This window comes from Oncorhynchus keta, chromosome 19 (assembly GCF_023373465.1).
Source record: "Oncorhynchus keta strain PuntledgeMale-10-30-2019 chromosome 19, Oket_V2, whole genome shotgun sequence".
NCBI lineage: Eukaryota > Metazoa > Chordata > Actinopteri > Salmoniformes > Salmonidae > Oncorhynchus > Oncorhynchus keta.
This window is the reverse complement of record NC_068439.1, coordinates 72172836-72200489: the sequence shown is the minus strand read 5'-3', so window position 1 is coordinate 72200489 and position 27654 is coordinate 72172836. Positions and strand designations below refer to the sequence as shown.

The following is a 27654-nucleotide window of genomic DNA, read 5'->3' as shown; positions in this document are numbered from 1 at the left end:
AGGCACACAGACTACAGCAATGAATCAGGTACAACCGTTCAAATTTAAACAATCAAGTCACTCTCCCCTTGCAGTAAAGTATCAGAGTATTTTTTTCCTGTAACTCCCTGAAATTGAATAGGACAGGGCATAAAGCACAGTTACAGTTGAAGTCGGAAGTTTACATACACTTAGGTTGGAGTCATAAAAATGAGTTTTTCAACCACTTCACAAATTTCTTGTTAACAAACTATAGTTTTGGCAAGTCGGTTAGGACTACTTTGTGCATGACAAGTCATTTTTCCAACAATTGTTTACAGACAGATTATTTCACTTATAATTCCCTGTATCACAATTACAGTGGGTCAGATACACTAAATTGACTATCCTTTAAATAGCTTGGAAAATTCCAGAAAATGATGTCATGGCTTTAGATGCTTCTGATAGGCTAATTGACATAATTTGAGTCAATTGGAGGGTTACCTGTGGATGTATTTCAAGGCCTACCTTCAAACTCAGTTCTTCTTTGCATGACATCATGGGAAAATCAAAATAAATCAGCCAAGGCCTCAGAAAAAAATTGTAGACCTCCACAAGTCTGGTTCATCCTTGGGAGCAATTTCCAAACGCCTGAAGGTACCACGTTCATCTGTACAAACAACAGTACGCAAGTAAAAACACCATGGGAACACGCAGCCGTCATACCGCTCAGAAAGGAGACGCGTTCTGTCTCCGAGAGATGAATGTACTTTGGTGCGAAAAGTTCAAATCAATCCCAGAACAACAGCAAAGACCTTGTGAAGATCCTGAAGGAAACAGGTACAAAAGTATCTTTACAGTTTGCAACTGCACATAGGGACAAAGATGGTATTTTATGGAGAAATATCCTCTGGTCTGATGAAATAAATATAGAACTGTTTGGCCATAATGAACATCGTTATGTTTGGAGGAAAAAGGGGGATGCTTGCAAGCTGAAGAACACCATCCCAACCGTGAAGCACGGGGGTGGCATCATCATGTTGTGGGGGTGCGTCGATGCAGGAGCTACTGGTGCACTTCAGAAAATAGATGAAATCATGAGGAAAGAAAATTATGTGGATATATTGAAGCAACATCCCAAGACATCAGACAGGATGCTAAAGCTTGGTCGCAAATGTATCTTCCAAATGGACAATGAACCCAATCATACCAAAGTTGTGGCAAAATGGCTTAAGGACAACTAAGTCAAGATATTGAATTGGCCATCACAAAGCCCTGACCTCAATCCTATAGAAAATTTGTGGGCAGAACTGAAAAATGTGTGCGAGCAAGGAGACCTACAAACCTGACTCAGTTACACCAGCTCTGTCAGGAGGAGTGGGCCAAAATTCACCCAACTTATTGTGGGAAGCTTGTGGAAGGCTACCTGAAACGTTTGACCCAAGTTAAACAATTAAAGGCAATGCTACCAAGTACTAATTGAATGTATGTAAACTTCTGACCCACTGGGAACATGTTGAAAGAAATACAAGCTGAAATAATAATTCTCTCTACTATTATACTGACATTTCACATTCTTAAAATAAAGTGGTGATCCTAACTGAACTAAGACAGGGAATGTTTACTAGGATTAAATGTCAGGAATTCTGAAAAACAGATTTTAAATATATTTTGGTGTATGTAAACTTCTGACTTCAACTGTAGTTTTTTTTAGGAACAAAAGGCTCCATCGCAGGTTGTGACAACAAACATGAGTGGATGATGTCATCCTTAATCATGATAAAGCTGGGCCCACTGTTCTCTGTTCCCAGGCAGCATGCGTACGCTTGGCCTGTGAAACTGAGCTGTTATCCTGCATCGAGCAGCTGGAGGGGTGTACAGTAATCAGACTTGCGTTCCGCCTGTGTGTGTGTGATGTAGAATGTTGTTTGTGGTGTCAGCATGAACTTGGCAGAAGAATCGCAACAGCAGTTCACAGAAATGTACTTTTTTTCTCTCTCTGTATCATTGCATTGTCTTTTGCGTCTGTTATTATGCTGCTCTTTGGAGTCCCAAAAGGTGAGTAAATTCCAACATGTTGCCTCCACATGAATGCAGCTGAATTTTCCATGAATTAGAGGTTCAGTTGAGGCCACAGCCAGCTTCAGAGCGTATTACCTCCTCGACCAGGGCTCTCCAACCTTTTCTAGCACCAGCTCCTTTAAAAAAAATATCTAAAATGTTGCTTTCAAATAGGCACATGCTTCTCTGCTCCCAGTCCTTGGTGTACATGAGATGTGTTTTCTGTCAATATACCTGTTAAAAATAATGGTGAAAAAACACCTCTAAGGGCCCCCATTATATTATTTTGTATTTTGGGGAATTTTGTTCTGTTTCTCTATTTTTTTACTCATAATATTACAATTATTGATAGAGGACCAACAAGAAAATTATGTTCTGAATCCATGTCAATGCTTTTACATTTTTTTTATTTCACCTTTATTTAACCAGGTAGGCCAGTTGAGAACAAGTTCTCATTTACAACTGCGACCTAGCCAAGATAAAAAACAGTGCAACAAAAACAGAGTTACACGTGGGATAAACAAACGTAGTGTCAATAAAATAAAAAAAATCTGTATACAGTGTGTGCAAATGAAGTAAGGAGGTAAGGCAATAAATAGGCCATAGTGGAAAAGTAATTACAATTTACCAATTAACACTGGAGTTATAGATGTGCAGATGAGGATGTGCAAGTAGAAATACTGGTGTGCAAAAGACCAGAAAAACAAAAACATGGGATGAGGTAGGTAGTTGGTTGGCCATTTACAGATGGGCTGTGTACAGTATGGGGACGAAGTAGTTGGGTGGGCTATTTACAAATTGGCTGTGTATAGGTACAGTGATCGGTAAGTTGCTCTGACAGCTGATGCTTAAAGTTAGAGAGGGAGATAAGTCTCCAACTTCAGTGATTTTTGCAATTCATTCCAGTCATTGGCAGCAGAGAACTGGAAGGAAAGGCGGCCAAAGGAGGTGTTCACTTTGGGGATGACCAGTGAAATATACCTGCTGGAGCACTTGCTACAGGTGGGTGTTGCTATGGTGACCAGTGAGCTGAGAAGGCGGGGCTTTACCAAGAAAAGACTTATAGATGACCTGGAGCCAGCGGGTTTGCGACGAGTATGTAGCGAGGCCCAGCCAACGAGAGCCTACAGGTCGCAGTGGTGGGTAGTATATGGGGCTTTGGTGACAAAACGGATGGCACTGTGATAGACTACATCCAGTTTGCTGAGTAGAGTGTTGGAGGCTATTTTGTAAATGACATTGCCAAAGTCAAGGATCGGTAGGATAGTCAGTTTTACGGGGGTGTTTGGCAGCATGAGTGAAGGAGGCTTTGTTGCGAAATAGGAAGCCACTTCTAGATTTAATTTTGGATTGGAGATGCTTAATATGAGTCTGGAAGGAGAGTTTACAGTCTAACCAGACACCTAGGTATTCATAGTTGTCCACATATTCTAAGTCAGAACTGTCCAGAGTAGGGATGCTAGTCGGGCGGGCAGGCGAAGAGCATGCATTTAGTTTTACTTGCATTTAAGAGCAGTTGGAGGCCACCGAAGGAGTGTTGTATGGCATTGAAGCACGTTTGGGAGTTTGACAGTGTCCAAAGAAGGGCCAGATGTATACAGAATGATGTCGTCTACATAGAGGTGGATCAAATTAGCATCCGCAGCAAGAGCGACATCATTGATATATAGAGAAAAGAGTCGGCCCGGGAATTGAACCCTGTGGCACCCCCATAGAGACTGCCAGAGGTCCGGACAACAGGCCCTCCGATTTGACACACTGAACTCTGAGAAGTGGTGGGTGAACCAGGCGAGGCAGTCATTTGATAAGCAAAGGCTCTTGAGTCTGCCGATAAGAATGCGGTGATTGACAGAGTCGAAAGTCTCGGCCAGATCGATGAAGATGGCTGCACAGTACTGTATTTTATCGATGGCGGTTATGATATCGTTTAGGACCTTGAGCGTGGCTGAGATGGACCCGTGACCAGCTCAGAAACCGGATTGCATAGTGGAGAAGGTACGGTGGGATTCGAAATGGTTGGTGATCTGTTAGTACACTTAGCTTTCGAAGACTTTAGAAAGGCAGGGCAGGATGGATATAGGTCTGTAACAGTTTGGGTCTAGAGTGTCTCTCCCTTTGAAGAAGGGGATGACCGCGGCCACTTTCCAATCTTTAGGATTCTCAGATGATACGAAATAAAAGGTTGAACAGACTAATAACAGGGGTTGCAACGATGGAGGCGGATCATTTTAGGAAGAGAGAGTCCAGATTGTCTAGCCCAGCTGATTTGTAGGGATCCTGATTTCGCAGCTCTATCAGAACATCAGCTGTCTGGATTTGGGTGAAGGAGAAGCAGGGGGGGCTTGGGCCAGTTGCTGCAGGGAGTGCAGAGCTGTTGGCCGGAGTAGCCAGGCGGAAGCATGGCCAGCCATAGAGAAATGCTTATTGAAATTCTCAATGATCTTGGATTTATCGGTGGTGACAGTGTTTCCTAGCCTCAGTGCAGTGGGCAGCTAGGAGCAGGTGCTCTTATTTTTCATGGACTTTACAGTGTCCCAAAAGTTTTTGGAATTAGTGCTGCAGGATACAGATCTCTGTTTGAAAAAGCTAGCCTTTCTGAAATGGGCATGATTATTTAAGATAGTGAGGAAAGCACTTTTAAAGAACAACCTGGCATCCTCTACTGACGGGATGAGGTCAATATCCTTCCAGGATACCCAGATCTGGTCGATTAGAAAGGCCTGCTCGCAGAAGTGTTTTAGGGAGCGTTTGACAGTGATGAGAGGTGGTCGTTTGACCCAGAACGGACGCAGACAATGAGATCCTGGTTGAAAACAGCAAAGGTGTATTTAGAGGGCAAGTTGGTCAGAATGATATCTATGAGGGTGCCAATGTTTACGGATTTTGGGTTGTACCTGGTAGGTTCCTTGATCATGTGTGTGAGATTGAGGGCATCTAACTTAGATTGTAGGACGGCCGGGGTGTTAAGCATATCCCAGTTTAGGTCACCTAACAGTACGAACTCTGACGATAAATGGGGGCAATCAATTCACATATGGTGTCCAGGGCACAGCTAGGAGCTGAGGAGGGGTCTATAACAAGCAGCAGAAGTGAGGGACTCATTTCTGGCAAGATGGATTTTTAAAAGTAGAAGCTCGAACTGTTTGGGCACAGACCTGGATAGTATGACAGAACTTTGCAGGCTCTCTCTACAGTAGATAGAACTGCTGAAGGGGGTGGAGTTGCTATCTTGACAGAAAATGTAATTGGGGAAGGAAATTTCAGAATTTAAAGAAGAGCAATTGAAGTCTGAAAAATAAAAAATAAATTTCAATTTTCATGTGCAACTCCCCTTTAATTGCGCATTCAGAAAGTGGGGAATGTGTCAGTGTAGATGTTTGTTAGGCCTACGGCTGCAGCACGTTATGGCAGCGTTTGCAAAAGGATGGCCACCCAATTGATAAAAATAATCATATCTTTCTGTCAGGCAAGCCTGCTTTGCAGTTACCATTTAATTGAGTTTTTGCAGAAAGTCTGTCTACCCACAAGATGGTTATCATTACTCGCACGGCTAACTGGCAGCATACTGAGTGATAGACAATTGCACGTACCAAGCAGACAGACTGAGGCAAATGGATATTGCCAGAAATAAATTGGCAGATTTAGTGTTAATTTGGGCTTTTTAAGCCAATAGTGGCTAACCAGGGGTAGGATAATGTCAATGTGGTTTTGGTTGAATAGTAGCCAGGAGCTTGTTTATGAAAGTTTGCGATGGGAACACATGAAAAACATGCATGTACATTCAGAATTGCTTGGTGAGCTACTCATACATGTTGGCTGCGATCTACCCGTTGGGAGAGCTGTGTACCGTGTCCTAGACTTAATACTGCAGCATACCCAGCCTCCTTTTCCCCCTACGAACTACCACAGTGAACACAGCTCTCAGTTACAGGCTCAGCAGCATTCAGAACGACTCAAAACTTAGCCATCGTGTGAGCCCTCCCTGGTGGACAATCGTAGAACTTGAGAAGTGAAGCAATGCAAGGAGAGTGAGGCCTGCAGTGAGGGGGTGTAGTTGGAGCAGCTGTCATGGAAGGGGAGAGAGTATGACCCAATGACCGCATGAGGAGGTTGTTTGCCATGATCAGGTAATGGTAGAAGGTTTTCACGTATTTTTGAAACGTTTCGGTTCTCGCCGATGCGCCCAGCAGCATTCCGAGATGCTTTCTCAAAGTCAGCTTTGCTTTCCGCATTCTCTTCTGAGCCTTAGCCGTCTTGGATTCCTTATCCTTCTCTGACCTTTTAGTCTTCTGAGCCTCGGAAGTAACTTCTTTTTGGGTGTCCTTACCTACAACACAGTACATGAAGGCATCTGGCAAGAGACAAAAAAAGGATTAAACTACATTTGATGTCATACGGCTAATTTTCCACTATCAGAACCGGAGGAACAAGACCTAAGGACAGCCAATAATGGTGATTCAAGGAAGTAAACATGTATTCTTAAACTAATTGTATATTTGGCCACATAGTGACAAGGCTGCCAATAAGTGAGGAAGTCTCAATCTCACACAACTGGAAGAAAGTAATACTCCACAACAACAAAAGTGTTACTGTGTAGCTTTACTTACAGCGAGGACAAAAGGCTCCAAGCACAAAGCACTTCACTTCCAGTAGCACCCCATTCACTGCCAAGTCTCTCCTGGCCTGGAATGTTGTGAAGTGCATTGCTAGCCACCAGTCCATTCTGTTCACCAACTCCTCTGCAACAATCTTCAGCCATTGTTTTCTAAAGGAAAATATCAACCAGTGGAATTACAAGTATTATGCATAATATTACATTTAGTTAATTAGCAATGAGAAGAGATACAAGCAATGTAAGGTGACTAATTACATGAATGGAGAGGAACTTCAAAAGCATCCTTTTGAGAGAGAATAGTATGGATTCATGCTGTCATCCTTACCTGGGCCTCAGCCTCTTCACGATGGTCATCAAATGGTTCCAGACATCCAAGTTTCTCCTCCAACTGGATAAGTCCAGGAGATCCAGAACAACACCTAGAGCCTTCTGAAGATCACTCTCTCTGAAACAAATCAATTCTTCCTTTACTATGAACACCTTCAAGCCAATTGTGTTTGTTCGTGTCTTTGCGTTGTTTGTAACTTATTTTGTACATCACCCCCGACTGGCAGAATCCTTTCTTTCCTTTAACGAGTCCGACATGAATGATATACTGCTTTCCCGGGAACAGGCCCAGATCCACGTAATTTGCGTGAAGAAAAAGGGGCCAGAGGGCAGGCTGCCTTCTGAGAATTCATAGGTGTTCGAATAAACCCCCACTTCCTTCCATTCTGCTAGCAAACGTGCAATCTTTAGAAAATAAAATTGATGACCTACGCAGAATATTAAACTACCAACGGAACATTCAAAACTGTAATATTTTATACTTCACGGAATCGTGGCTGAACGACGACCTTATTAACATATAGCTGGCCGGCTATACGCTGTATCTGCAGGATAGAACAGCTGCGTCTGGTAAGACAAGGGGCTGCGGAAAACATATTTTTGTAAATAACAGCTGGTGCACGATATCTAAGGAAGTCTCGAGGTTTTGCTCGCCTGAGGTAGAGTATCTAATGATAAGCTGTAGACGACACCATCTACCTAGAGAGATTTCAGCTGTATTTTTCAGAGCTGTCTAAATACCACCACAGACCGATGCTGGCACTAAGACCGATGCTGGCATGAAGACCACAGTGAATGAACTACTCCGCCATAAGAAAAGAGGAAAAGCCTCACCCAGAGCATGTTAAATGTGCAACTCTCGACCACCTTTACTCTACACAGACACACGTGCAAAGTTCTCCCTCCATTTGGAAAATCTGACCATATTTCTATCCTCCAGATTCCTGCTTACAAACAAAAATTAAAATCAGGAAGCACCAATGACTCGATTAATTAAAAAATGTGGTCAGATGAAACAGATGCTAAGCTACAGAACTGTTTTGCTAGCACAGACTGGAATATGTTCCTGGGATTCTTCCTATGGCATTGAGGAGTACACCACATCAGTCATTGGCTTCATCAATAAGTGCATCGATGACGTCGTCCCCAGTGACCATACGTCCATACCCCAACCAGAAGCCATGAATTACAGGCAACATCTGCACTGAGCTAAAAGCTATAGCTGCCACTTTCAAAGAGTGGGACTCTAACAAGGAAACTTAAAGAAATCCCGCTATACCCTCCGACGAACCATCAAACAGGCAAAGAATCAATACAGGACTAATATGAAATCGTACTACACCGGCTCTGAAGCTCGTCGGATGTGGCAGGGAATGCAAACCATTACAGACTACAAAAGGGAAGAACAGTCGAGCGCTGCCCAGTGAAACGAGCCTACCAGATGAGCTAAACTACTTCTATTCTAGCTTTAAGGAAAATAACACTGAAACATGCATGAGAGCACCAGCTGTTCCAGAAGACTGTGTGATCATGCTCTCCGCAGAAGATGTGAGTAACACCTTTAAAACAGGTAAACATTCACAAGACCAGGCAGATTACCAGGATGTGTACTGCGAGCATGCGCTGACCAACAGGCAAGTGTCTTCCCTGACATTGTCAACCTCTCCCTGTACGAGTCTGTAATACCAACATGTTTTAAGTGACCACCATAGTCCCTGTGCCCAAGAAGACAAAAGGTAACCTGCCTAAAGGACTACCGACCCGTAGCACTCGTCTGTAGCCATGAAGTGCTTTGAAAGGCTGGTCATGTCTCACATCAACACCATTATCCCAGAAACCCTAGACCCAATCCAATTTGCATACTGCCCTAACTGATCCACAGATGATGCAATCTCTATAGCACTCAACACTGCCCTTTCCCACCTGGACAAAAGGAACACCTGTGTGAGAATGCTATTCATTGACTACAGCTCAGCATTCAACACCCGAGTGGCCTCAAAGTTCCTCAATAAGCTAAGGACCCTGGGACTAAATCACCTCCCTCTGCAACTGGTTCCTGGACTTCATGACAGGCCACCCCCAGGTGGTAAGGGTAGGTAACAACACCCGCCACGCTGATCCTCAACACAGAGGCTCCTCAAGAGTGTGTGGTCAGGGTGTGTGGTCAGTCCCCTCCTGCACTCCCTGTTCACTCATGCACGGCCAGGCACAACTCCAACACCATGATTAATTTTGCCGATGACAACAGTGGTAGGCCTGATCACCGACAACAACGAGACAGCCTATAGGGAGGAGGTTAGAGACCTGGCCGTGTGGTGCCAGGACAACAACCTCTCCCTCAACGTGATCAAGACAAAGGAGATGATTGTGGACTACAGGAAAAAGAGGACTGAGCACTCCACCATTCTCATCAACGGGGCAACAGTGGAACAGGTTGAGAGCATCAAGTTCCTTTGCGTCTACGTCGCCAACAAACTAACATGGTCCAAGCACACCAAGATAGTCGTGAAGAGGGTACGACAAAACCTATTCCCCCTCAGGAGACTGAAAAGATTTGGCATGGGTACTCAGATCCTCAAAAGGTTCTACAGCTGCACCGTCGAGAGCATCACTGCCTGGTATGGAAACTGCTCGGCCTCCGACCGCATGACACTAGAGGGTAGTGCGAAAGGCCCAGTGCATCACTGGGGCAAAGCTTATTGGCATCCAGGACCTCTATACCAGGCGGTGTCAGAGGAATGCTTAAAAGTGGTCAGACTCCAGCCACCCTAGTCATAGACTGTTCTTTCTGCTTCCGCACAGCAAGCGGTACCGGAGCACCAAGTAAAGGTCCAAGAGGCTTCTAAACAGCTTCTACCCCAAAGCCATAAGACTCCTGAACACCTAATCAAATGGCAACCCAGACTATTTGCATTGCCTTGCATTGTTTTGAACAGGACAATGACCCAACACACCTCCAGGCTCTGTGGCCAAGAAGGAAAGGGAAGGAGTGCTGCATCAGGGAAAGGGAGGTACCTCGTCAGTTGTCCAACTGAATGTATTCAACTGAAATGTGTCTTCCGCATTTAACCCAACCCCTCTGAATGAGAGTGGTGCGGGGGGCTGCCTTAAGTCGACATCCACGTCTTCAGCGCCTGGGATAGTGGGTTAACTGCCTTGCTCAGGGACAGGACAACAGATTTGTACCTTGTCAGCTCTGGGATTCGATCCAGCAACCTTCCGGTTCATGGCTAAATGCTCTAACCACTAGGCTGCCTGCTTCCAATGACCTGGCCTCCACAATCTCCTCGACCTCACCCCAATTGAGATGGTTTGGGATGAATTGGACGGCAGAGTGAAGGAAAAGCAGCCAACAAGTGCTCAGTATGTGGGAAGTCCTTCAAGACAGTTGGAAAAGCATTCCTCGTGAAGCTGGTTGAGAGAATGCCAAGTGTGTGCAAAGCTTTCATCAAGGCAAAGGGTGGCTACTTTGAAGAATCTCAAATCTAAAATATTTTGATTTGTTTAACACTTGTTTGGTTACTAAATAATTCAATTTGTGTTATTTCATAGGTTTGATGTCTTCACTATTATTCTACAATGTAGAAAATAGTATGAATAAAAGACAAACCCTTGAATGACTGGTACTGTACTATCTATACACAACACACTTACTTACCGGACTGTAGCAGAAGAGAACTGTATTCCAGCATTAACTCGTGACTTGGGACCAATGTATGCAGGATCTAAGGCTAATGTAATAGAAAACATGGACTCATTAAAAACATTACTGTACTAGAACGCTATTGAAAGGGCAGAGGAGCGCAGGACTAACTGTAGCCTAGAGCTTAGCAATTACATCTCACAAAAGTACTGTACTTTTTTTAGGGAGGTCAACCTTAGGCAAACATTTTCCGTGGCTTAATTTAACATTCAATAAGTCAACTGTAAACATACAGCTAAATAAACAATGTTTTGTGAGTATACTTCCCACCTATTCCCATCACACCCTCTTTGGTGCCTTTCCTACAATACAAAAGGAAAGGACATACTTCAGAAAAAAATAAATAAACGATTTTCATTTAATACAAAATAATGTTTAAAACAAGCAGAGGCCAGTGCTCAACATTTCTTCTAGATAACTTTGTCAAGAACACAAACAATGGCCTCAGTCCTACCTTGAGCACTGAGCAGTTTATTTGATGGGTGGTTGCATTTCTTCATGTACCGGTAGAGGTAGACATGGGCATTGGGGAGGCAAACTGTTGTCATAGGCATAGTCATTCAGAACCTTCACAGCTCCCTCGTGATCGTTGTAAAATTCCAGCATCTACCATTGACACATACAACTCAAAACATTATCTCATCATAGATAGTGTGATAAGGGAACGTAGTTCAATAAAGGGAAAAGGGAATGCCAGGGGTCGTGTTCAGTAGGGCAAATCGTAGTAAACCACTTTGAAACACAAAATGAAAATAAGTGTAAAGTTCAAGTAGTACCATTTCCCATTCTGTTGAAATGTTTCCTCCTGTTCAATGCCTACCAAACACAAACTAGCACTTACATTAATGTAACTCAGAACAAAAGGATCCCAGACCCCAGGAAGTTTAATGATATCCTTCCGGTTCACAGAGGATTGGCAGAAGTAGGTGTGCATCTCTTGATTGACACCATCATACTCATCTGAAATAATTATGTCAAAGTACATGTTAAGCTGAGGCACCACAGTTTCTGGTTACTCTTTGTTTTACCACGATGTTTGAAATGCATTGGAATTATGTCCCAAAAGGCAGTTACATTATCTGTCCAGTAGATGGTAATGTTTACTCTTTTTTTTTCTTTTTTTAAACTAGGCAAGTCAGTAATAACAAATTCTTATTTCACAATAACGGCCTACCCCGGCCAAACCCTCCCCTAACCCGGACGACGCTGGGCCAATTGTGCACCGCCCTACGGGACTCGGGACTCTCGATCGCGGCCGGTTGTGATACAGCCCGGGATCGAAACAGGGTCTGTAGTGATGCCTCTAGCACTGAGATGCAGTGCCTTAGGTCTCCCGAGTGGCGCAGCAGTCTAACACAATATGAAGATTTTTTACTATCAGTGCAATTGAAACCAATGAATAATGGATGTTTGGGGGTAGCCAGGTGTCGTCTTACCAGTGCTGCAGACGGTGGACTTTTTTTCTCCCCCCACACCAGATTAAGTAATCCAGGAAGCCACTGTAGGACTGGATCAGCTTAATCCGCTGGTACTGATCGGCTGACTGCTTGCCGTACCTCCAGCTCTCAGCGATGGACGTCCTCAAACTGCCCGTTCACCAGGAGGTGAAACGAGTGCTCCAGACAGATTTACTAGACAAAACACTTCCTCAATGTACATTCACATACAGTACCAGTCAAAGGTTTGGACACACCTACTCATTCAATTGTTTTTATTTGTACTATTTTCTACATTGTAGAATAATAGTGAAGATGTCAAAATTATGAAATAACACATATGGATTCATGTAGTAACACCCCAAAAAGTGTTAAATCAAAATATTTTATATTTTTAAATTAATTTGTGGAATTTCCTTCTTAATGCGTTTGAGCCAATCAGTTGTATTGTGACATGGTAGAGGTGGTATACAGAAGATGGTCTTTCACCAAATAGGCTAAGTCCATTATTATGGCAAGAACAGCTCAAATAAGCCAAGAGAAATGACAGTCCATCATTACTTTAAGACAGGAAGGTCAGTCAATTCAGAAAATTAAGATCTTCGACAGTGCTATGATGAAACTGGCTCTCATGAGGAACGCCACAGGAAAAGAAGACCCAGAGCTACCTCAAGTAACAGACATCTCAACATCAACTGTTCAGAGGAGACTGCGTGAATCAGGCCATCATTGTCGAATTGCTGCAAAGAAACCACTACTAAAAGGACACCAATAAGAAGGAGACTTGATTGGGCCAAGAAACACGACATTAGACCGGTGGAAATCTATTCGTTGGCCTGATGAGTCCAAATGAGACATTTTTGGTTCCAACCGCCATGTCTTTGTGAGACGCAGAGTAGGTTAACGGATGATCTCTGCATGTGTGGTTTCCACCGTGAAGCATGATGGAGGAGGTGTGATGGTGTGAGAGTGCTTGCTGGTGACACTGATTTATTTAGAATTCAAGGCAGTTAACCAGCAATACGCCATCCCATCTGGTTTGCGCTTAGTCGGACTATCATTTGTTTTTCAACAGGACAAATGACCCAACACACCTCCAGGCTGTGTAAGGGCTATTTGACCAAGAAGGAGAGTGAAGGAGTGCTGCATCAGATGACCCGACCTCCACAATCACCCGACCTCAACCCAATTGGGATGGTTTGGGATGAGTTGGACTGCAGAGTGAAGGAAAAGTAGCCAACAAGTGCTCAGCATATGTGGGAACTCCTTCAAGACGGTTGGAAAAGCATTCCAGGTGAAGCTGGTTGAGAGAATGTCAAGAGTGTTCAAAACTATCAAAGGAAAGGGTTGGCTACATTGAAGAATCTCAAATATAAAATATATTTTGATGCGTTTACTACTTTTTTGGTCTCTACATGCGTCAATGTGTTATTTCATAGTTTTGATGCCTTTACTATTATTCTACAATATAGAAAATAGTAAAACAAATAAAGAAAAACACTTGAGTAGATGAGTCCACACTTTTGACTGGTACTGTACATTTCCATGTTAAACACATTGTTACATATTCCATCCATTTGTTTGTTTTTGAAGGTGTCATACTGGCTCAAAACATAATAAAAGTATTGACTTTTTTAACCTATTGGCCTATATATATATATTTTTTAACCTTTATTTTACTAGGCAAGTCCGTTAAGAACAAATTCTTATTTTCAATGACGGCCTAGGAACAGTGGGTTTAACTGCCTGTTCAGATTTGTACCTTGTCAGCTCGGGGATTCGAACTTGCAACCTTTCGGTTACTTGTCCAACGCACTAGGCTACCCTGCCGACTTAAAAAAAAATATATGTATTGACTTAGGATCCTTTGGGGAAAGGTGATGTTTTTTTTTAACTGACTGCAGAGGTGAAGGAAGGAAGAAACATACCTTCAGGTAATGTTTCACTCCCGCATAGATCTCTAGTAGCGCATAGAAACTGTTGTGGTCTTCCAGCTTCAAGATGGGACGGTAGTGTATCTGTGCTTGTCCTTCAAATGATCTGAAAATCAAATTTAGCATTTCTACAGTATTTTGAGTTAATTTTGTGAGTGTTTAGTCAGAGCAAAGATATCCCTACCTCAGCGTAGAGTTGTGGCATGTCCTCCAGTGTTCGTGAGTAACTGGACATGTACTCAGCAGTCTCCTTGATGTGCTGGAGGCAGTTCATTGTGGTCTTGTGAAAACCAGTCTCACGGTGTGTCTCTGTGATCATACAGGAGACAGACTGGTTACTAGGTCTAAGAGATCTTACACAATGATGAACACGATAATCAGGCATATAGTCGTGCGTTCTCGTGGCGCGATAGGTCCAGAGCAAGCAAACAGCCACCGGTAGCAGCACATTGTCAAGATAATAAATTAGCGGATCACATATTCGTCAACAAAGTGTATTTTATAATGTGCCTTTAAATATAGTTGACTCCGGTGGAGGTTTGGCTGCTTGATTCGTTTTCTGTTGGTTGATTCATCATCTGAAGAGTCATTTTCGCCCAGTTCTCCTAGCTCCCTCAGTTCTGACTCAAGATCATCCATGACACCGTTTGAAGTTTGACCCATTTCGTAGACAATCATGTGAAAGCCCACAATATGTCATATTCTGGCTAAATATAATGTAGTTAGTTTAGTAAAATGTGAATTTGCTTCAAACCCCATGCATGATTTTCATTAAAACACAGTTAACATAGTGGACGCTCTAACAATGACATTAAATCTTCAAAAATGAAGGCAAACGGGACGAGGCAAGATCAGGTGGGACCATTCTAGCCAATGACAGGGCAGATACGCGTGTGAACAAAAAGCACAACGGTTACCACAACCACCAAGTCAGAATTGGCTGTGTCGTAAAAAATGTATGAAAACAAAAATGAGATTACATTTAAGTTTAAGCATAAGGTTAGCAGTGTGGTCCAAGTTATTTTTAAATAACATTTTAAGAAGATACATTGTAGAAATAGGCGGGGTTTATGACTTTCTGACTGGGGTAACTAGTAACGACCAGGCACAACGGCGATATAGTGTTTTTCCTCGAATTTCCCGGGATGTCACTTGTTCTACTTATATCAGTACACTCGTAACAGCCTAATAATTACGAAACTTCTATTCAATCAAATAAGCCACACGTACTAAATAAGCCATTCAATGTTTTGTTAACCAAATGCGACACGCTCTCATTGACCTCCATACAAACTGCTCGCTTGATGAGCGGAAAGATACGGAAAATCGCCCCCTGCAAGAGAAGACAGATTTTGCGCTCAGTTATCACTCTCGCTTTCGCCTCTTCCTCTCTGGGTCATAACATGCCTCACTTCCGGTATACTTCCCGAAGAGCTTCCTGGCATTCTATCATTGGTGGAAAAACTTATTGAAGAGCTTTCTGGCATTCTATCATTGGTGGAAAAACGTATTCCGCTCGTTAGTAAGTAAACAAAGTCTCTACCGCTGATGTAGGGATAATTATATCAGTCAGTTACCAATACCTTTATGAACTAGGTAGCCTTTATGTGATTTTTTTTAATGTCATAAATTATTCAGAATTCACAAAAAGTGACGTTAGTTGGAGATGATCTCATAGAATAAAACGATCTCATAAACCTGTGTTTACCACAGACCTTATTTTCTGCTTTTTATCCCAAAACACCATTATTTCCCCCGCATAGGATTTGTTCAACGAACCATGGTGGTGTTAGTGCCAACAAAAAGACGCAATTACTATTGCTCGCTATATGGGAAATATTGGGAACAGCTGAAATGTAAAATCTGCTCAACCTGTATTACTCAAGGGAAGCAGCTTGCTTTAAGATGTGAGGTAACTGAGCTCTACGAAAATTGCTAATATCACGGAGATTGAGCATCTTGATTTTAAGGCTAAATTTAATGATTTGCAGAGCCAATTTACACAGATGATATAAGGAAAAGGCTAAGAGCCTTCATAAGGTTAAGAAAACAATGGCTTGAAAAATGCGAAATTAACAGATGCTTTTTTATTTGGAAAAGAGAAGGGAACTCGGAACACTTCGGAAAGATAAGATTAATGGGGTAACCTCTGAGGATAGAGAGTTGATATCAGACTTTACCACTATGTTTTATGAGATTCTTTACTCCTTAGATACATTTCAGTGATTAAACTCTTTGGTTCTAAAGAGAAGGTCAACTGTTAATTAAGAATTCAATCGGACTTGCTGTAAAGATTTGTCCATTATGGACATCCAATATGAGATTGCCCCATTAAAAAAAAAAGTATCTGTTGGATTACCCTCTGAATTTTCCAAAACCTATGAAGAAACAGCACAATTTTTACGTGAAACCTTTAAAGGTGGCTATAAATAAAGGGAGAACTACCTGCCTCTAAAGCAAGGTTATTATCCAAGACTGGGGGACTATCTATTGACATTAAAAAATCCACTTGCTGTACCTCAGGCAAAATAAAAAGAGATGTTATCACCAACAGGGTTTGACGGTGGTCTAATATGTCTTAGACTTCATTCTCTTTAACTAAATAACGAAAGTCAACTGGGTTAAAAAGGTACTTACTAAAAAAAATAAAATAGAATATTGTACCGCATTTTGGTTTTTCAGAAACTCGGATTGCGACTTTTTTTTACTACAATGTCCTTATATTGTGGGTAAACTTACTGTGAAATTGGCATCTTTTCACAAGCAGGCTTTAATGTGCTGGGCTTTGCTGTATAAACAACTTTTCACTTCAAATGTTTTATATGGAATAATAATTATATATTACATGGAAACAAGATGTTATTTTACCGTAATTGGTTCTCAAACAACATTGTTCTAGTCAGCCAATTAGTATCAGTGGGAATCTGTATACACTGAGAGAGTTTATGGAAAGATACAACTGAGGTTTCAAGCAAGGAATATGATATCGTTATAAAAGCTATACCTAGTGGCGATAAAGTCTTTACTACAGAATAATGCATATTGTGGGATATTTCCGATTGTAAGTGATATCCAGGTGAATGGCATAGGTTTACCAGATTAGAAATTCAACAATCGATTATTAAGGGATATTTTCTACAGGAAATCTATTCCTTTTGCCATATTTTGTTGGGCTTCATCGTTTAATATGAACTGGCACCGTGCTTGGCTCACTCCTCACAAATTTATGGTGACCAACAAAGTAAAGGAGATCTCCTTTAAGATTTTCCATGGATTCAAACCCCTGTAATAACTTGGTTTCTAAATATATACACACCTGATGTTACCAGGGAATGCAGTTTTTGAACTAGAAACTGAATCTATTTAACACTTATTTTGTGTTTTTTTTTGCATGATGAGGTTTTCTGGACCGATGTGACACTATATCTTGGTAACAAAATGCATACAACCATTGAAATATCCAAGTTTGACATTTTACTACACAGATTCTATAGTTGAATGTCAGTATGTCAATCTCTTATTAGGAAACATTTTTATACACATAAACATTCGTTTTGTATTGAAACGTATGCAAAGCAAAATGTCTCAGATGTATTTGTTACTTTTTGTTGAATTGTAATCACTCTGGCTGTTCTATTGTTTTGTATGTTACTGTTGTTTAATCAAATAAAAAGTCAAAAGTTATGCACTTTAACGCACCTATTGGTCGAAGTGAGTGGGTAATATAACCAAGTGAGAATATACTAGCAAATCATTGGTAGGTTCAGTGCCTCACGTCACTGGAATCGTGAAGGCAAGTAGGCCTCAAATAGTGCTGGGAAAGATATTATTTATGGGAGTGAAATAGAGATCCATTTAAAAAAATAATGTCAATACCTAGGGGAGATATTCACTCTGAATGTGGAATGGAGCAGCCCAGTTAGCCAACGTCACTTTTATGGGCTGTAAGAATAGGCAGAAAGAGGTTTATGTCTTTGGTATAGGCCTGTAATACACCCCCACACACACACACCACCACCAAATGGGAGCCCTGCCGGGCTACCCTGGACCTACTATTTTGAGAACCGGAATGCACCACGCTCTCATACAGAAAGGTAGCCATGCAGAAAGTATAGCCTAACCACCATGAGGCTGAGAGAGATTCAGTATCATATTCTCTCTTTATTTGTTTTGTTTGTTAGGGTACCCCTGGAAAAACAATGCACGTGTACACCACACACATCTTTTGGGGTGTCATAATACGTCTGCTGTAGTCAGATTGGCAAATTGAATGGGGGAAAAGGAAATTGCGACCACAAGCAGGCTTTAATGTGCTGGGCTTTGAATGTTTGAGGTGTATCCAACAAAGACGTACTAAACCCGAATCAGAACGTATGCGATTCAAAGGAAGATTATATTCTGTTTCTATGGCCTTGCTCTTTAATATTTGTCATTGTCCGCCCATATTTTGATATTTGATTCCACGATCAACATCCTGCAAGTTGCACCAGCCTTGGATTTGCTGACGTGTCGGCTTCATCTGCTCATGCTCGAGCAGAACCAGATAGCCCAACTGACGACATGGCTGTAAATGTATCTCATGTATACATTTTACTTTTATTTATTATTAATTTCATATCCAATGCCGCCACCGAAAGGAGATTCTCCGACTTCAAACGATGTGCTGACGAAGAATGCAGTAGTAAGTACTTGGCGTTTTGCTCACGCGAACTTTCAGGAATGATGCTTCCATCGATCGTTAAATGCACTCTCCCCACCTCATTCCAGTGTAACGTAGCAGCTAGCTTGCTAATAAACCGGCGTTATCTTTGACCTGTTGCCATTTCAAAGGGATGAACTCGGCTAACCTAGATAAAAGTACTGTCATTAGTATTCTTATCAGCACGAGACGAGTAACGTATTATTACTAAATATAGCTAGAAACCTGGCTTGTTTGGTTGTAGCCGAATCCTGGGTTGGCTACTGCTGGCTAGTTGCCTAATTCTGGAGCTAGTTAACGTTACCTCAACTCTGTTTTCTGTAGTAGCTTGTACCATGTAAACAAGCTTTCGGCCTACATATTTTATTGAAATCAAAGCCACCGAAGGCCCCAGTGCTTCATGGGCAATGTTCACCAGTGTGGACTACACAACATAGCTGGCAGTGTCCTTGGTTAGCGAACACATCTATGTTGTGTGTATGGTAGGCTAAGTTATTGTAATCAACTAGCTCCCTAAGTCAATCAAATGTACTTATAAAGCCATTTTTACTTTAGTATGATCATCTTTAGGGACCATTTAATTATGCTGGCTTTTAGGAAGCAAATAGCCAATTTCACTGTGACTAGCTCAATTGCAAGATGGTGTATAGGTTTAGCTATTGTTGACATAAAAAAAAACGTCATTAACCCCCTCTCTGCCTGCAAGTTCTTGACTTTTTGCATCTGCCTTATCAAAAACAATAGCTGTTTCAGTGAACCCTTGATACTCACTGTAAAGTGTAAACAGATTAGATTAAGCAAGGTTTACCTTAGGGATGTGTATTTACACATGGGGCACTAAAGGTGGACGCCCAAAGACGGACGGTCCATGGCTGGATCATTGGATGAGATGTTTGGTGTGGGTGACATTCCCACAACAACTGATCTGTGAATCCTTCCTCTCCACAGTGCTCCTGTGCCGGGGGAAAGCATCAAGTGATTTCACTGGACCAGACTGTCGGTTCCTGTCTTTTAAAAAAGGAGAGACGGTATATGTCTACTATAAACTCTCAGGCAGAAGGACAGATATATGGGCGGGGACTGTAAGTATGAGTTAATATTTAATCATGTGATAAAAAAACATTCTAGACTGCAATGTTAACATTGTTTCATTCTTTGTTTTGTTTCCATTTCTTACAATTAGGTTGGTAGCCGCTTTGGTTACTTCCATAAGGACCAACTCTCAATCAATCACATATACACTGAAAAAGAATTGGAGATTCCTGCTCAGGTATGAAAATAACTTGTATTTCTTTTATTTCCAATGCATTATTAAGAAATGATCTGAAATGCCTGAACTTTCTGAAATGTTAGTATGACTCAAACAAGGTTCTTTTTTCTTTTCAGGAAACCGACTTTGTTTGTTTTGACACCGGACACGATCAGTTTGACAGTTATGACATTGAGTCACTGTTAGTCTCCTCCTTATTGTTAACGGACCAAGACAAGTCTGTACAAGGAACCACAGAGATTTTAGACCGAAACAAAAGTGCAGAGAGCACCACAGTGGAAGTGGATGAGCCTCCACCTGAAGTGACTCTGTTAGAAAACAATGAGATTGATAGTGATGTTCCTGAGGACATTGATAAGGTTTTAGAAGAGGTTTTAGAGGAGTTTCCAGAGGATAAAGATCCAGGCCATTTTGATCCTTTAGAGTCCTCTCTACCTCAGCCTGAAATTGAAACTCTTGACGCAAAAGGAGTTGAATCTAACACAGTAGTTGAGCCCACAGCTGAGAGGATCAAAGATGACCTTCAGAAATATCAGCTGAGGACTGAGGACTCTGTGCCGGACAGTGTTGTTGAACCAGAGCAAGGTGAGACTAAAGAAAGCCTTTCAGAACCTCTATCCAAAGATGATCCTGAGTTGGAGAATGCGCCAGCTGGTTTTTCAGAAGGCAGACCTATCCCTCAGTTGAAAACTACACTTGGAACAACTTTTGATGCTGTCACCTCCGATGACGAGGAAACTAGGAAGGTGACTCCATATGACGAGGAGGACACGGGAAGTGAAGAGTTTGAATATCAGCAGGATGAGAAAAGTGATTATCATCTTAGGGAAACTCCATTGCTGGCTTTTTCTGAAGAACATTCTAATTTAGAACACGAAGACATTGATAAGGTTTTAGAAGAGGTTTCAGAGAAGTTTCCAGAGGATAAAGATCCAGGCCATTTTGAATCTGATCAGACAGATGAGGAAGAGAGTCCACCAGAGACAGCTGAAAAACAGGACTCCAAGGACAAGAACCTGTGGTCTTCATTAGGTGATACAGTTTTTAACATTGTCAGTGGTGGGGAAAGAACAGCTCATGTTATAGGTTCAGAGGAAGAGGACGACGACGATGACGACGAAGGTGAGATTGCACCAGAGGAGCCTCCCAAAATTGAAGAACCCAAGGAGAATATACAGCTGCTAGCCAACGACCCAAAGCAGGAGCCAGAGCGAACAGAACAGCCACATGAGGTCATCTTTGAGGAACCTGTAGTTTCTCATTTCCTTGAGGTGGCTGTCAAAATGCCTGATGTGGATTCCCAGACTTTGCAGTTGGAGGATGAACCTGAAGAAGGTGACATTGAACCTTCAATACCGCTTGCTGATGAGGTGATTCCTTTTGAACATACTGAGGAGGCTATAGCAGAGAATCTTACAGTAAATGAAAGCCCAGTCCCTAAACATGTCTCACAGACAGAAATGCTCTCAGACTTTGATAGTAATACTATCGACTCAGAACAGACGCAAGCTGTTGAAGAACTCCCCATACAAAAAGAACCCAAGGAGAATATACAGCTGCTCGCCAACGACCCAAAGCAGGAGCCAGAGGTAACAGAACAGCCACACGAGGACATATTTGAGGAACCTATAGATTCTGATTTCCTTGAGGCTGTCAAAATGCCTAATGTGGATGCCCAGACTTTGCAGTTGGAGGATGAACCTGAAGAAGGTGACATTGAACCTTCAATACCGCCTGCTGATGAGGTGATTCCTTTTGAACATACTGAGGAGGCTTTAGCAGAGAATCTTACAGTAAATGAAAGCCCAGTCCCTAAACACGTCTCACAGACAGAACTGCTCTCAGACTTTGATAGTAAAACTAACGTATCAGAGCAGAAACAAGCTATTGAACTCCCTATACAAAAAGAGTCGAGAGATTTCTCACAAGTAGAGAATAAATTGAAACCGGGTGGTACAGAGCTTTTCAGACGATTTAGAGGACCTAACGTCCCAGATCCAACTAAAAACACAATGGTTAAAGAGAGGCATGAAGAACTCCCTGTAGATGAGGAGGATTTGATAGACTCAGAGAACTTGGAGATTGAAGAAGAATTGCTAGAGGATGAAAATGCAGCATTGTCTTCATCCAAAACCGAGCATACTGATAAGGACAAAGAAAGTAGATCGGAATTTGAGTCAGAGCAATCCAATAATGCTACAGAAACCGAGGTATCTAGTGAGGAGTTGGATATTGTCCAAATTGAGGAGGCTATTGACATAGAACCTGAGGAGCATGACATAGAAGATTCAGAAAGCGCAGGCTTGGATCAAACACATACACCCTCACTTGAAGACAAAGTTCCGGATCCCCTTTCAGGCCAAGAGTCAGAATACAGTGATAATGTGTTGAGGCTGACGCTACTGCGCTACCACTTCAAGGAACAGGATATGAAGCTCTTCCAGAAGATTCTGGGTCTGCAGAACCTCTTCAGGGTGGAGTTCTTGTTCTCTGACCTGGAGCAGGAGCTGAATGCTGCCCTGATGTCACAGACAAACACCAGTGAGGACATTGAAAAGGAGCTGGAGGCCATTTTGGAGGCCTCTGAGACCCCAATCCTGGATGAGATTGAGAGGATGCTGGATGCCCGGGAGAATGCTGACGTACAGCAGGAAACTGGTGAGCTTGATGTGGAAGCCACCATCTTGGACAACTTCCAAGAGTTGGCGTTCACCCTGCATCAGAAGTACTCAATGACCAGCGACAGTGCTCCCTTGGCAGAGGGCAGTCAACTACACCCTGACACCGGTAAGATTGCTTATTTACTTCAGATTATGGGAGGATTAAAACCTTTTAAATTAATTTATTTGGAAAATGTCATGTTGCAAATGACATGATGATAATAATGCCTGGCGATTAGGTTTGCATGAGAAGCTGTATTTAAAGCTGGAATCCATAATGGTGAAACGGCCATGTCCATTTGCGATATTACAACAGCAAAGTTAATGCAAACAACAAACACTTTATTTTTCTCTCTGACTTCATTGTATGCCCGATAGAGCAAAATATGTACTGCATTTTTGTTTTACCATGCTGTACGATAGTCCTCAGCTCGGCAACAATAATAACGGTTGTGGGGTGACCAGTGGCGCTGTTTCCCCCTATTGCGGATTCCATTTTTAAGAAATGCCTATGAAGTACCACAAAGTAAATAGTCTGTTGACATAGCACAAAACCACACCCTGACAATGCCAGTTAGTACATTTTCATGCATTGCAATCTAACTGTTTGAACCGCTATAAATATTTGAGAAGATGGGGACGTGTCTGATGCAGAGGAAGAAAAGACGTTCCTGCACTCTGTGGGGGACATAAACGAGGACAACCTCACTCTGACAGTGACAGGTGAAGAGACTAAGGCACCTGAGGAGAAGCCTGACCATGAAGGCCACAACAGACCAGATCTGGATATGGGTCTTGAGGAAGATGTGGGGCATTTTAACAGAAACCAAGACAATCAACCAGAAGAAATCCAGAGGGGCCCTCAAGCTATTTTGGAAAATACCTTGGACATGGGACTTGTTGACATGGAGCACCCTTCCTCAGGTATGCGCTCTTTCAACTTCTTCTACTTTTTGAGATTGCTGTGAGGGATAAACTGCAGACATGAACCTAATTTGCTTGTCCTTTATTGCCAGGCTCTTTGGAGTCGCCCCCTGTTTCTGATTTCCAGGAAGAGGAGCAGAGTAGTTCATCAATCGTATCGGTGTTAATTGTCTCTGGTAGTCTAGTCACCGTGGTTTATGAGTACCTTGGAATATATGCTCTTATGGTGAGTTACTTCATGTACTTATATAAATGAGTTTGTCTTCCTATTAATTGACTAACTTTTCAGACTGTCAGAATTGAATGCTTAGGCCACAAGTGTGGTATGCATCAGGGTTTCCATAAATTTACGAGTAACGAACAACAAAATCACTAGCCTAAAACAATACTATACTGATAGAATAGATTAACATTTCTACAATTGGTCAGCTATTCGAGAAAGAAATAGTCTATTCCAAATGGACTCTCGGACACTTCTGGGAAGGTGGATCCAAAATTCAGTCAACCAGTAGGCCTAGGTGTAAAAATTCAAAAGCAATGCGTGATGCTATAGATAAGAACATTTCGCTAAAAATGTTGATAAACGATTATTTCTAAACATAAGGGCAAGTGTTCGTTCCATAATGCAGTTAGAGGGAAAACACCATTGTCAAAAGGGCACCGCACATGCAAGCGGTTTCATGCAACAGAGATTAAAATATCAGTTAGAAATTTATAGAGATCTAATAGGCTACTTTTGAAGCAAGGTAAGACATTTCAAGTCTTAAAATGTTCAGGTTTCAAACCATTTAAGTATATGTTTTCAAAATGCATAGCCTACTTCCTCCAGCTCATTGCAAAGTGGTATGTGATGCACTGATGAAGCCTGTCTTCAGTTGCTGTTTGAGATGCTGGTACTCTCGCACTGTCTGGCAGGTTTTCCGCTCAAGGACTCTGTATGTGTGTGATGAGATGCATAAAGACACATTATGCAAATTAACCTATAGACCGATAAGCATGACCAGTCAAATGTATTTCCATCGACTGGTTTCCATCAATAGCTAAAAAGCATTATTTCATAATGGGATTGTTTATTTTCTTTCCCCGGATAATTGGCCAGGCGCCAATTTTATTTCTCAACTTTTCTATTTATTTCATTGCTGGTAAGCCTGGTAACCCGGGTATGCATATGCATTTTATCTCGCCTAATTATTGCTGCGACAATGCATAGTTTTCAAATGTTTTGTTTTTTAGCTTTATTTTATTATTTTTTTAAACATTGGTTTTGTACAGAGCAATATTTTTCCCACTTGAATGTTTGACGCTCGATGTGATGTCATTAGGTCAAAGGTTCTGCAGGGCCACGTTCAGTTGCAAAACGTTCTCGAACGTTGCATATAGAAATCCATTAATGAGCAGGAAAAAAATCTTATTCAACATGTCTGAGGTATGTTTGTTTTACAGAGCGTTTTTCTATCTGAACGTAAGAAAAACGTTGCACAATTGTTTGAAATAAAGATTACAGCAGGAAGCAACTAAAACGAGTTTCTATTGGACAAATTCAGTTAGGTCCCGCCTCGTTTTACGGTTTCCTTTAAGAAACGTTTTGCCAACGACAGTACAGTAGGTAATGAAACTGGGATTTTGCAACAGAATCGACCGAATGAATATATCCCAGGTTTATTGATCTTCCTTCTTTTTTTGTTGACGTGTTCTAGGGAAGTGTAGGCTGAAGTTCAGTGACCACCACTGTCGGTTTATTGGTATGGTGTAGGGCATACATTACACCGCCGCTCGCAGTACAAGCCTTTTTTTCTACTTGTGCATTTGTCGTGGAAAGTAATCTCTAAAAGGAAGCTAAATGCATAACTAGCTATCTACGCGTCCCTAGTAGACAGGTTGTTGGCGAATCAGTCAGCAGGCTAACGTTAGCTAGTAAGCCTATTAGTTCACCAAGCTAGATGGGCACAGCTTGTCATCTTCGGTGTCGTCAAAGACAACCACGATGAAGGAGCCTCAAGTATTCTACGTTGATAGGTTTGTGAAACGAGGAATTTCGGATTTCCGCAAGCCAGTTGCATTGCATATTAGCCTAGCTAGGTAGCTCAGCTATCAAACAGTATTACTTTCAGTAGCAATGAATTCGGAAGTAACAACCCCTTTGCCCATGATGCCAGAATCTGATCAACTCTCCGTCTTCTACGCCTCATTTCTAACGGAACTTCAATATGTAAGTAGTTGGCTAATGTTAGTGTTGACACTGCGCATTTATGGAGGCTATAACTATTTCAGCTAGTTGGCTAGCCAAGTCTTAGTCTACCAAATGGATGGCTTGCTATAACTAAATTGCAACTCAATTTTGTTGGCAGCTTCAGTCTTGTGGAATGGTTTAGTTGTCGTCCAATACGTATAACATTTCTCCAATAGTTTCAGATCCCTTGATTGCTCGTTTGTTTCAATGTTATCAAAGTGAAAGTTGACTGTCCTCTTCCTCATAAAAAAAATTGGCCACTTACCAGACTTTAGCAGTAACCATTATTCATGTAAATGTATGGCTCGGATCAAGGGGTTTCTCAGAGCTGTTTATTTTTCTTTGACCTATTCCCTTTTACAATGAAGCAATAAGGCCTGAGGGGGGTGTGGTATATGGCCATACCATGACTAAGGGCTGTTCTTATGTACAATGCATAGTGGAGTGCCTGGATACAGCCCTTAGCCGTGGTATTTTGTCAGTATACCACAAAAAAACGAGAGGTACCTTATTGCTATTATAAACTGGTTACAAACATAATTAGAGCAGTAAAAATAAAGGTTTTGTCATACCCATGGTATATGGTCTGATATACCAAGGCTTTCAGCCAATCAACATTCAGGGCTCTAACCACCCAGTTTATAATTAATTATATGCTAGACCTTGTGTTAAGTAGTTGTTTGTTTATTGCCCGCATTTAACAGGGTGAAAGGGCACATAATGCACTCTAAATCCAAATTGGCCTTAGTTTGTTAGATCCACTCCACAATGTAGTGTTTTAATTTAGCTTGTTTAATCTAATCCAAGATTTTCACTGAGCGACTGAGATGTATGGTCTGTGTTGGGCCTGTATGCCACGTTCATAGTGCAAAGGTCTCTGGTTGGACAGTGGCAGGGCCCCAAGTCAATCCCCTTTTGATTAGATAAGCTTAAGGCACGTTTACCCTCTATTGATTTTGATCAACAACTGGGTTACAGGCTAGGTCTATTTCAGAACCCACCTTGATTTGATCTGAAGAAGTGTCTGTCTGCATTGACTGAGAGGGTGCTCAGTTTGAACAACACAGTAATGCCTGATGGTTTAGTAAAATTATTTTCCTCTGTCCTTCATCTCAGCCCAACTATTGCCCAACTTATTTGCTAGACCTGAAATATGAGCTGTAGCAAGGAACGCTGTGTGATTGGGCCTGTGTCTCTCCCCAGATGGTCACCTGCCTGCCAGAGGAATGGAAGCCAGGTCCAGACTTTTATGGCGTGTCCTGGGAACCTGTGCTGGCCACTGCAGGCGCCGGGTTCATCGGCTTCCTCTTCCTCTTTTGGAGAAGTGTTCTATCTGTAAGTCATTTTAGCTCGGTCACTGCTTTCAGAATTTCATATGGTGTCCGAGACACAAGTGATTCTTCATGTTCTGAATCATTCAGTGGGGTTTTTCTCTAACATAACATTGTCTTGGATTTTGTGAACTAATACATCTGATAATAAGTACCAAGCTCTGTTGACAGAGCAGTGCCGCCTCTCCCATTGACTTGAGGATTTTACATGGATTTTTACATCTTCTGCAACGTAGTTTCCACAGGTCGCAAAATTAACTTGGCACAAGCTGAATGACATGTAAAAAGCTTGGAGTACGCTCAGTGCTCCATTGACATTTCAGAGAAACGCTTGTTTTTCAGAGATATCTTTGAAAAATAACAGGAGTAGCCAGTAATATGAAAAGCGTACAGTAAAATAAATAAAAATACTACATGTAATGTATCAACATCTATCCATCTTAACTTTATATTGTTTTATGTCCTCCGGATTAGAGAAGAAAAATGACGAGTTCAGCGAAGAGCCT

General features: G+C 41.9%; 2 protein-coding genes across 11 annotated transcripts in view; one reads left to right on the top strand and one right to left on the bottom strand.

Annotated features, from left to right (window-relative positions):
* Window positions 1-2409: 2409 nt before the first annotated feature.
* Window positions 2410-19687, bottom strand: LOC118372429 (TATA box-binding protein-associated factor RNA polymerase I subunit A-like). 8 transcript variants are annotated; one of them, XM_052471246.1, is made up of 8 exons: window positions 14219-15258; window positions 12101-14140; window positions 11506-11624; window positions 11119-11270; window positions 10620-10692; window positions 6960-7079; window positions 6627-6784; window positions 2410-6370 (listed from the first exon to the last, which is right to left on the bottom strand). In XM_052471246.1, exons 4-8 carry the CDS (start codon window positions 11222-11224, stop codon window positions 5973-5975), a joined length of 855 nt encoding a protein of 284 aa, XP_052327206.1. In that variant the 5' UTR covers window positions 11225-11270; window positions 11506-11624; window positions 12101-14140; window positions 14219-15258; the 3' UTR covers window positions 2410-5972. The 8 variants fall into 8 exon arrangements, with proteins under 8 accessions (XP_052327206.1, XP_052327208.1, XP_052327207.1 ...); XM_052471248.1 differs by adding an exon at window positions 19542-19687 and having other exon boundaries at window positions 11119-14140; window positions 14219-14343; XM_052471247.1 differs by adding an exon at window positions 15265-15433 and having other exon boundaries at window positions 11119-14140; window positions 14219-14343.
* Window positions 18372-27654, top strand: part of mia3 (MIA SH3 domain ER export factor 3) — a 23708-nt gene continuing 14425 nt past the window's right edge. For 2 of the 3 annotated variants that reach the window (XM_035758312.2, XM_035758311.2), the window contains exons 1-7: window positions 18372-18715; window positions 19682-19815; window positions 19917-20003; window positions 20120-22790; window positions 23297-23587; window positions 23680-23813; window positions 27021-27152. In XM_035758312.2, coding sequence (XP_035614205.1) covers window positions 18595-18715; window positions 19682-19815; window positions 19917-20003; window positions 20120-22790; window positions 23297-23587; window positions 23680-23813; window positions 27021-27152 — 3570 coding nt within the window. In that variant the 5' untranslated portion in view covers window positions 18372-18594. The remainder of the gene's footprint in view (window positions 18716-19681; window positions 19816-19916; window positions 20004-20119; window positions 22791-23296; window positions 23588-23679; window positions 23814-27020; window positions 27153-27654) is intronic. The other variant, XM_035758313.2, reaches the window with a different exon arrangement.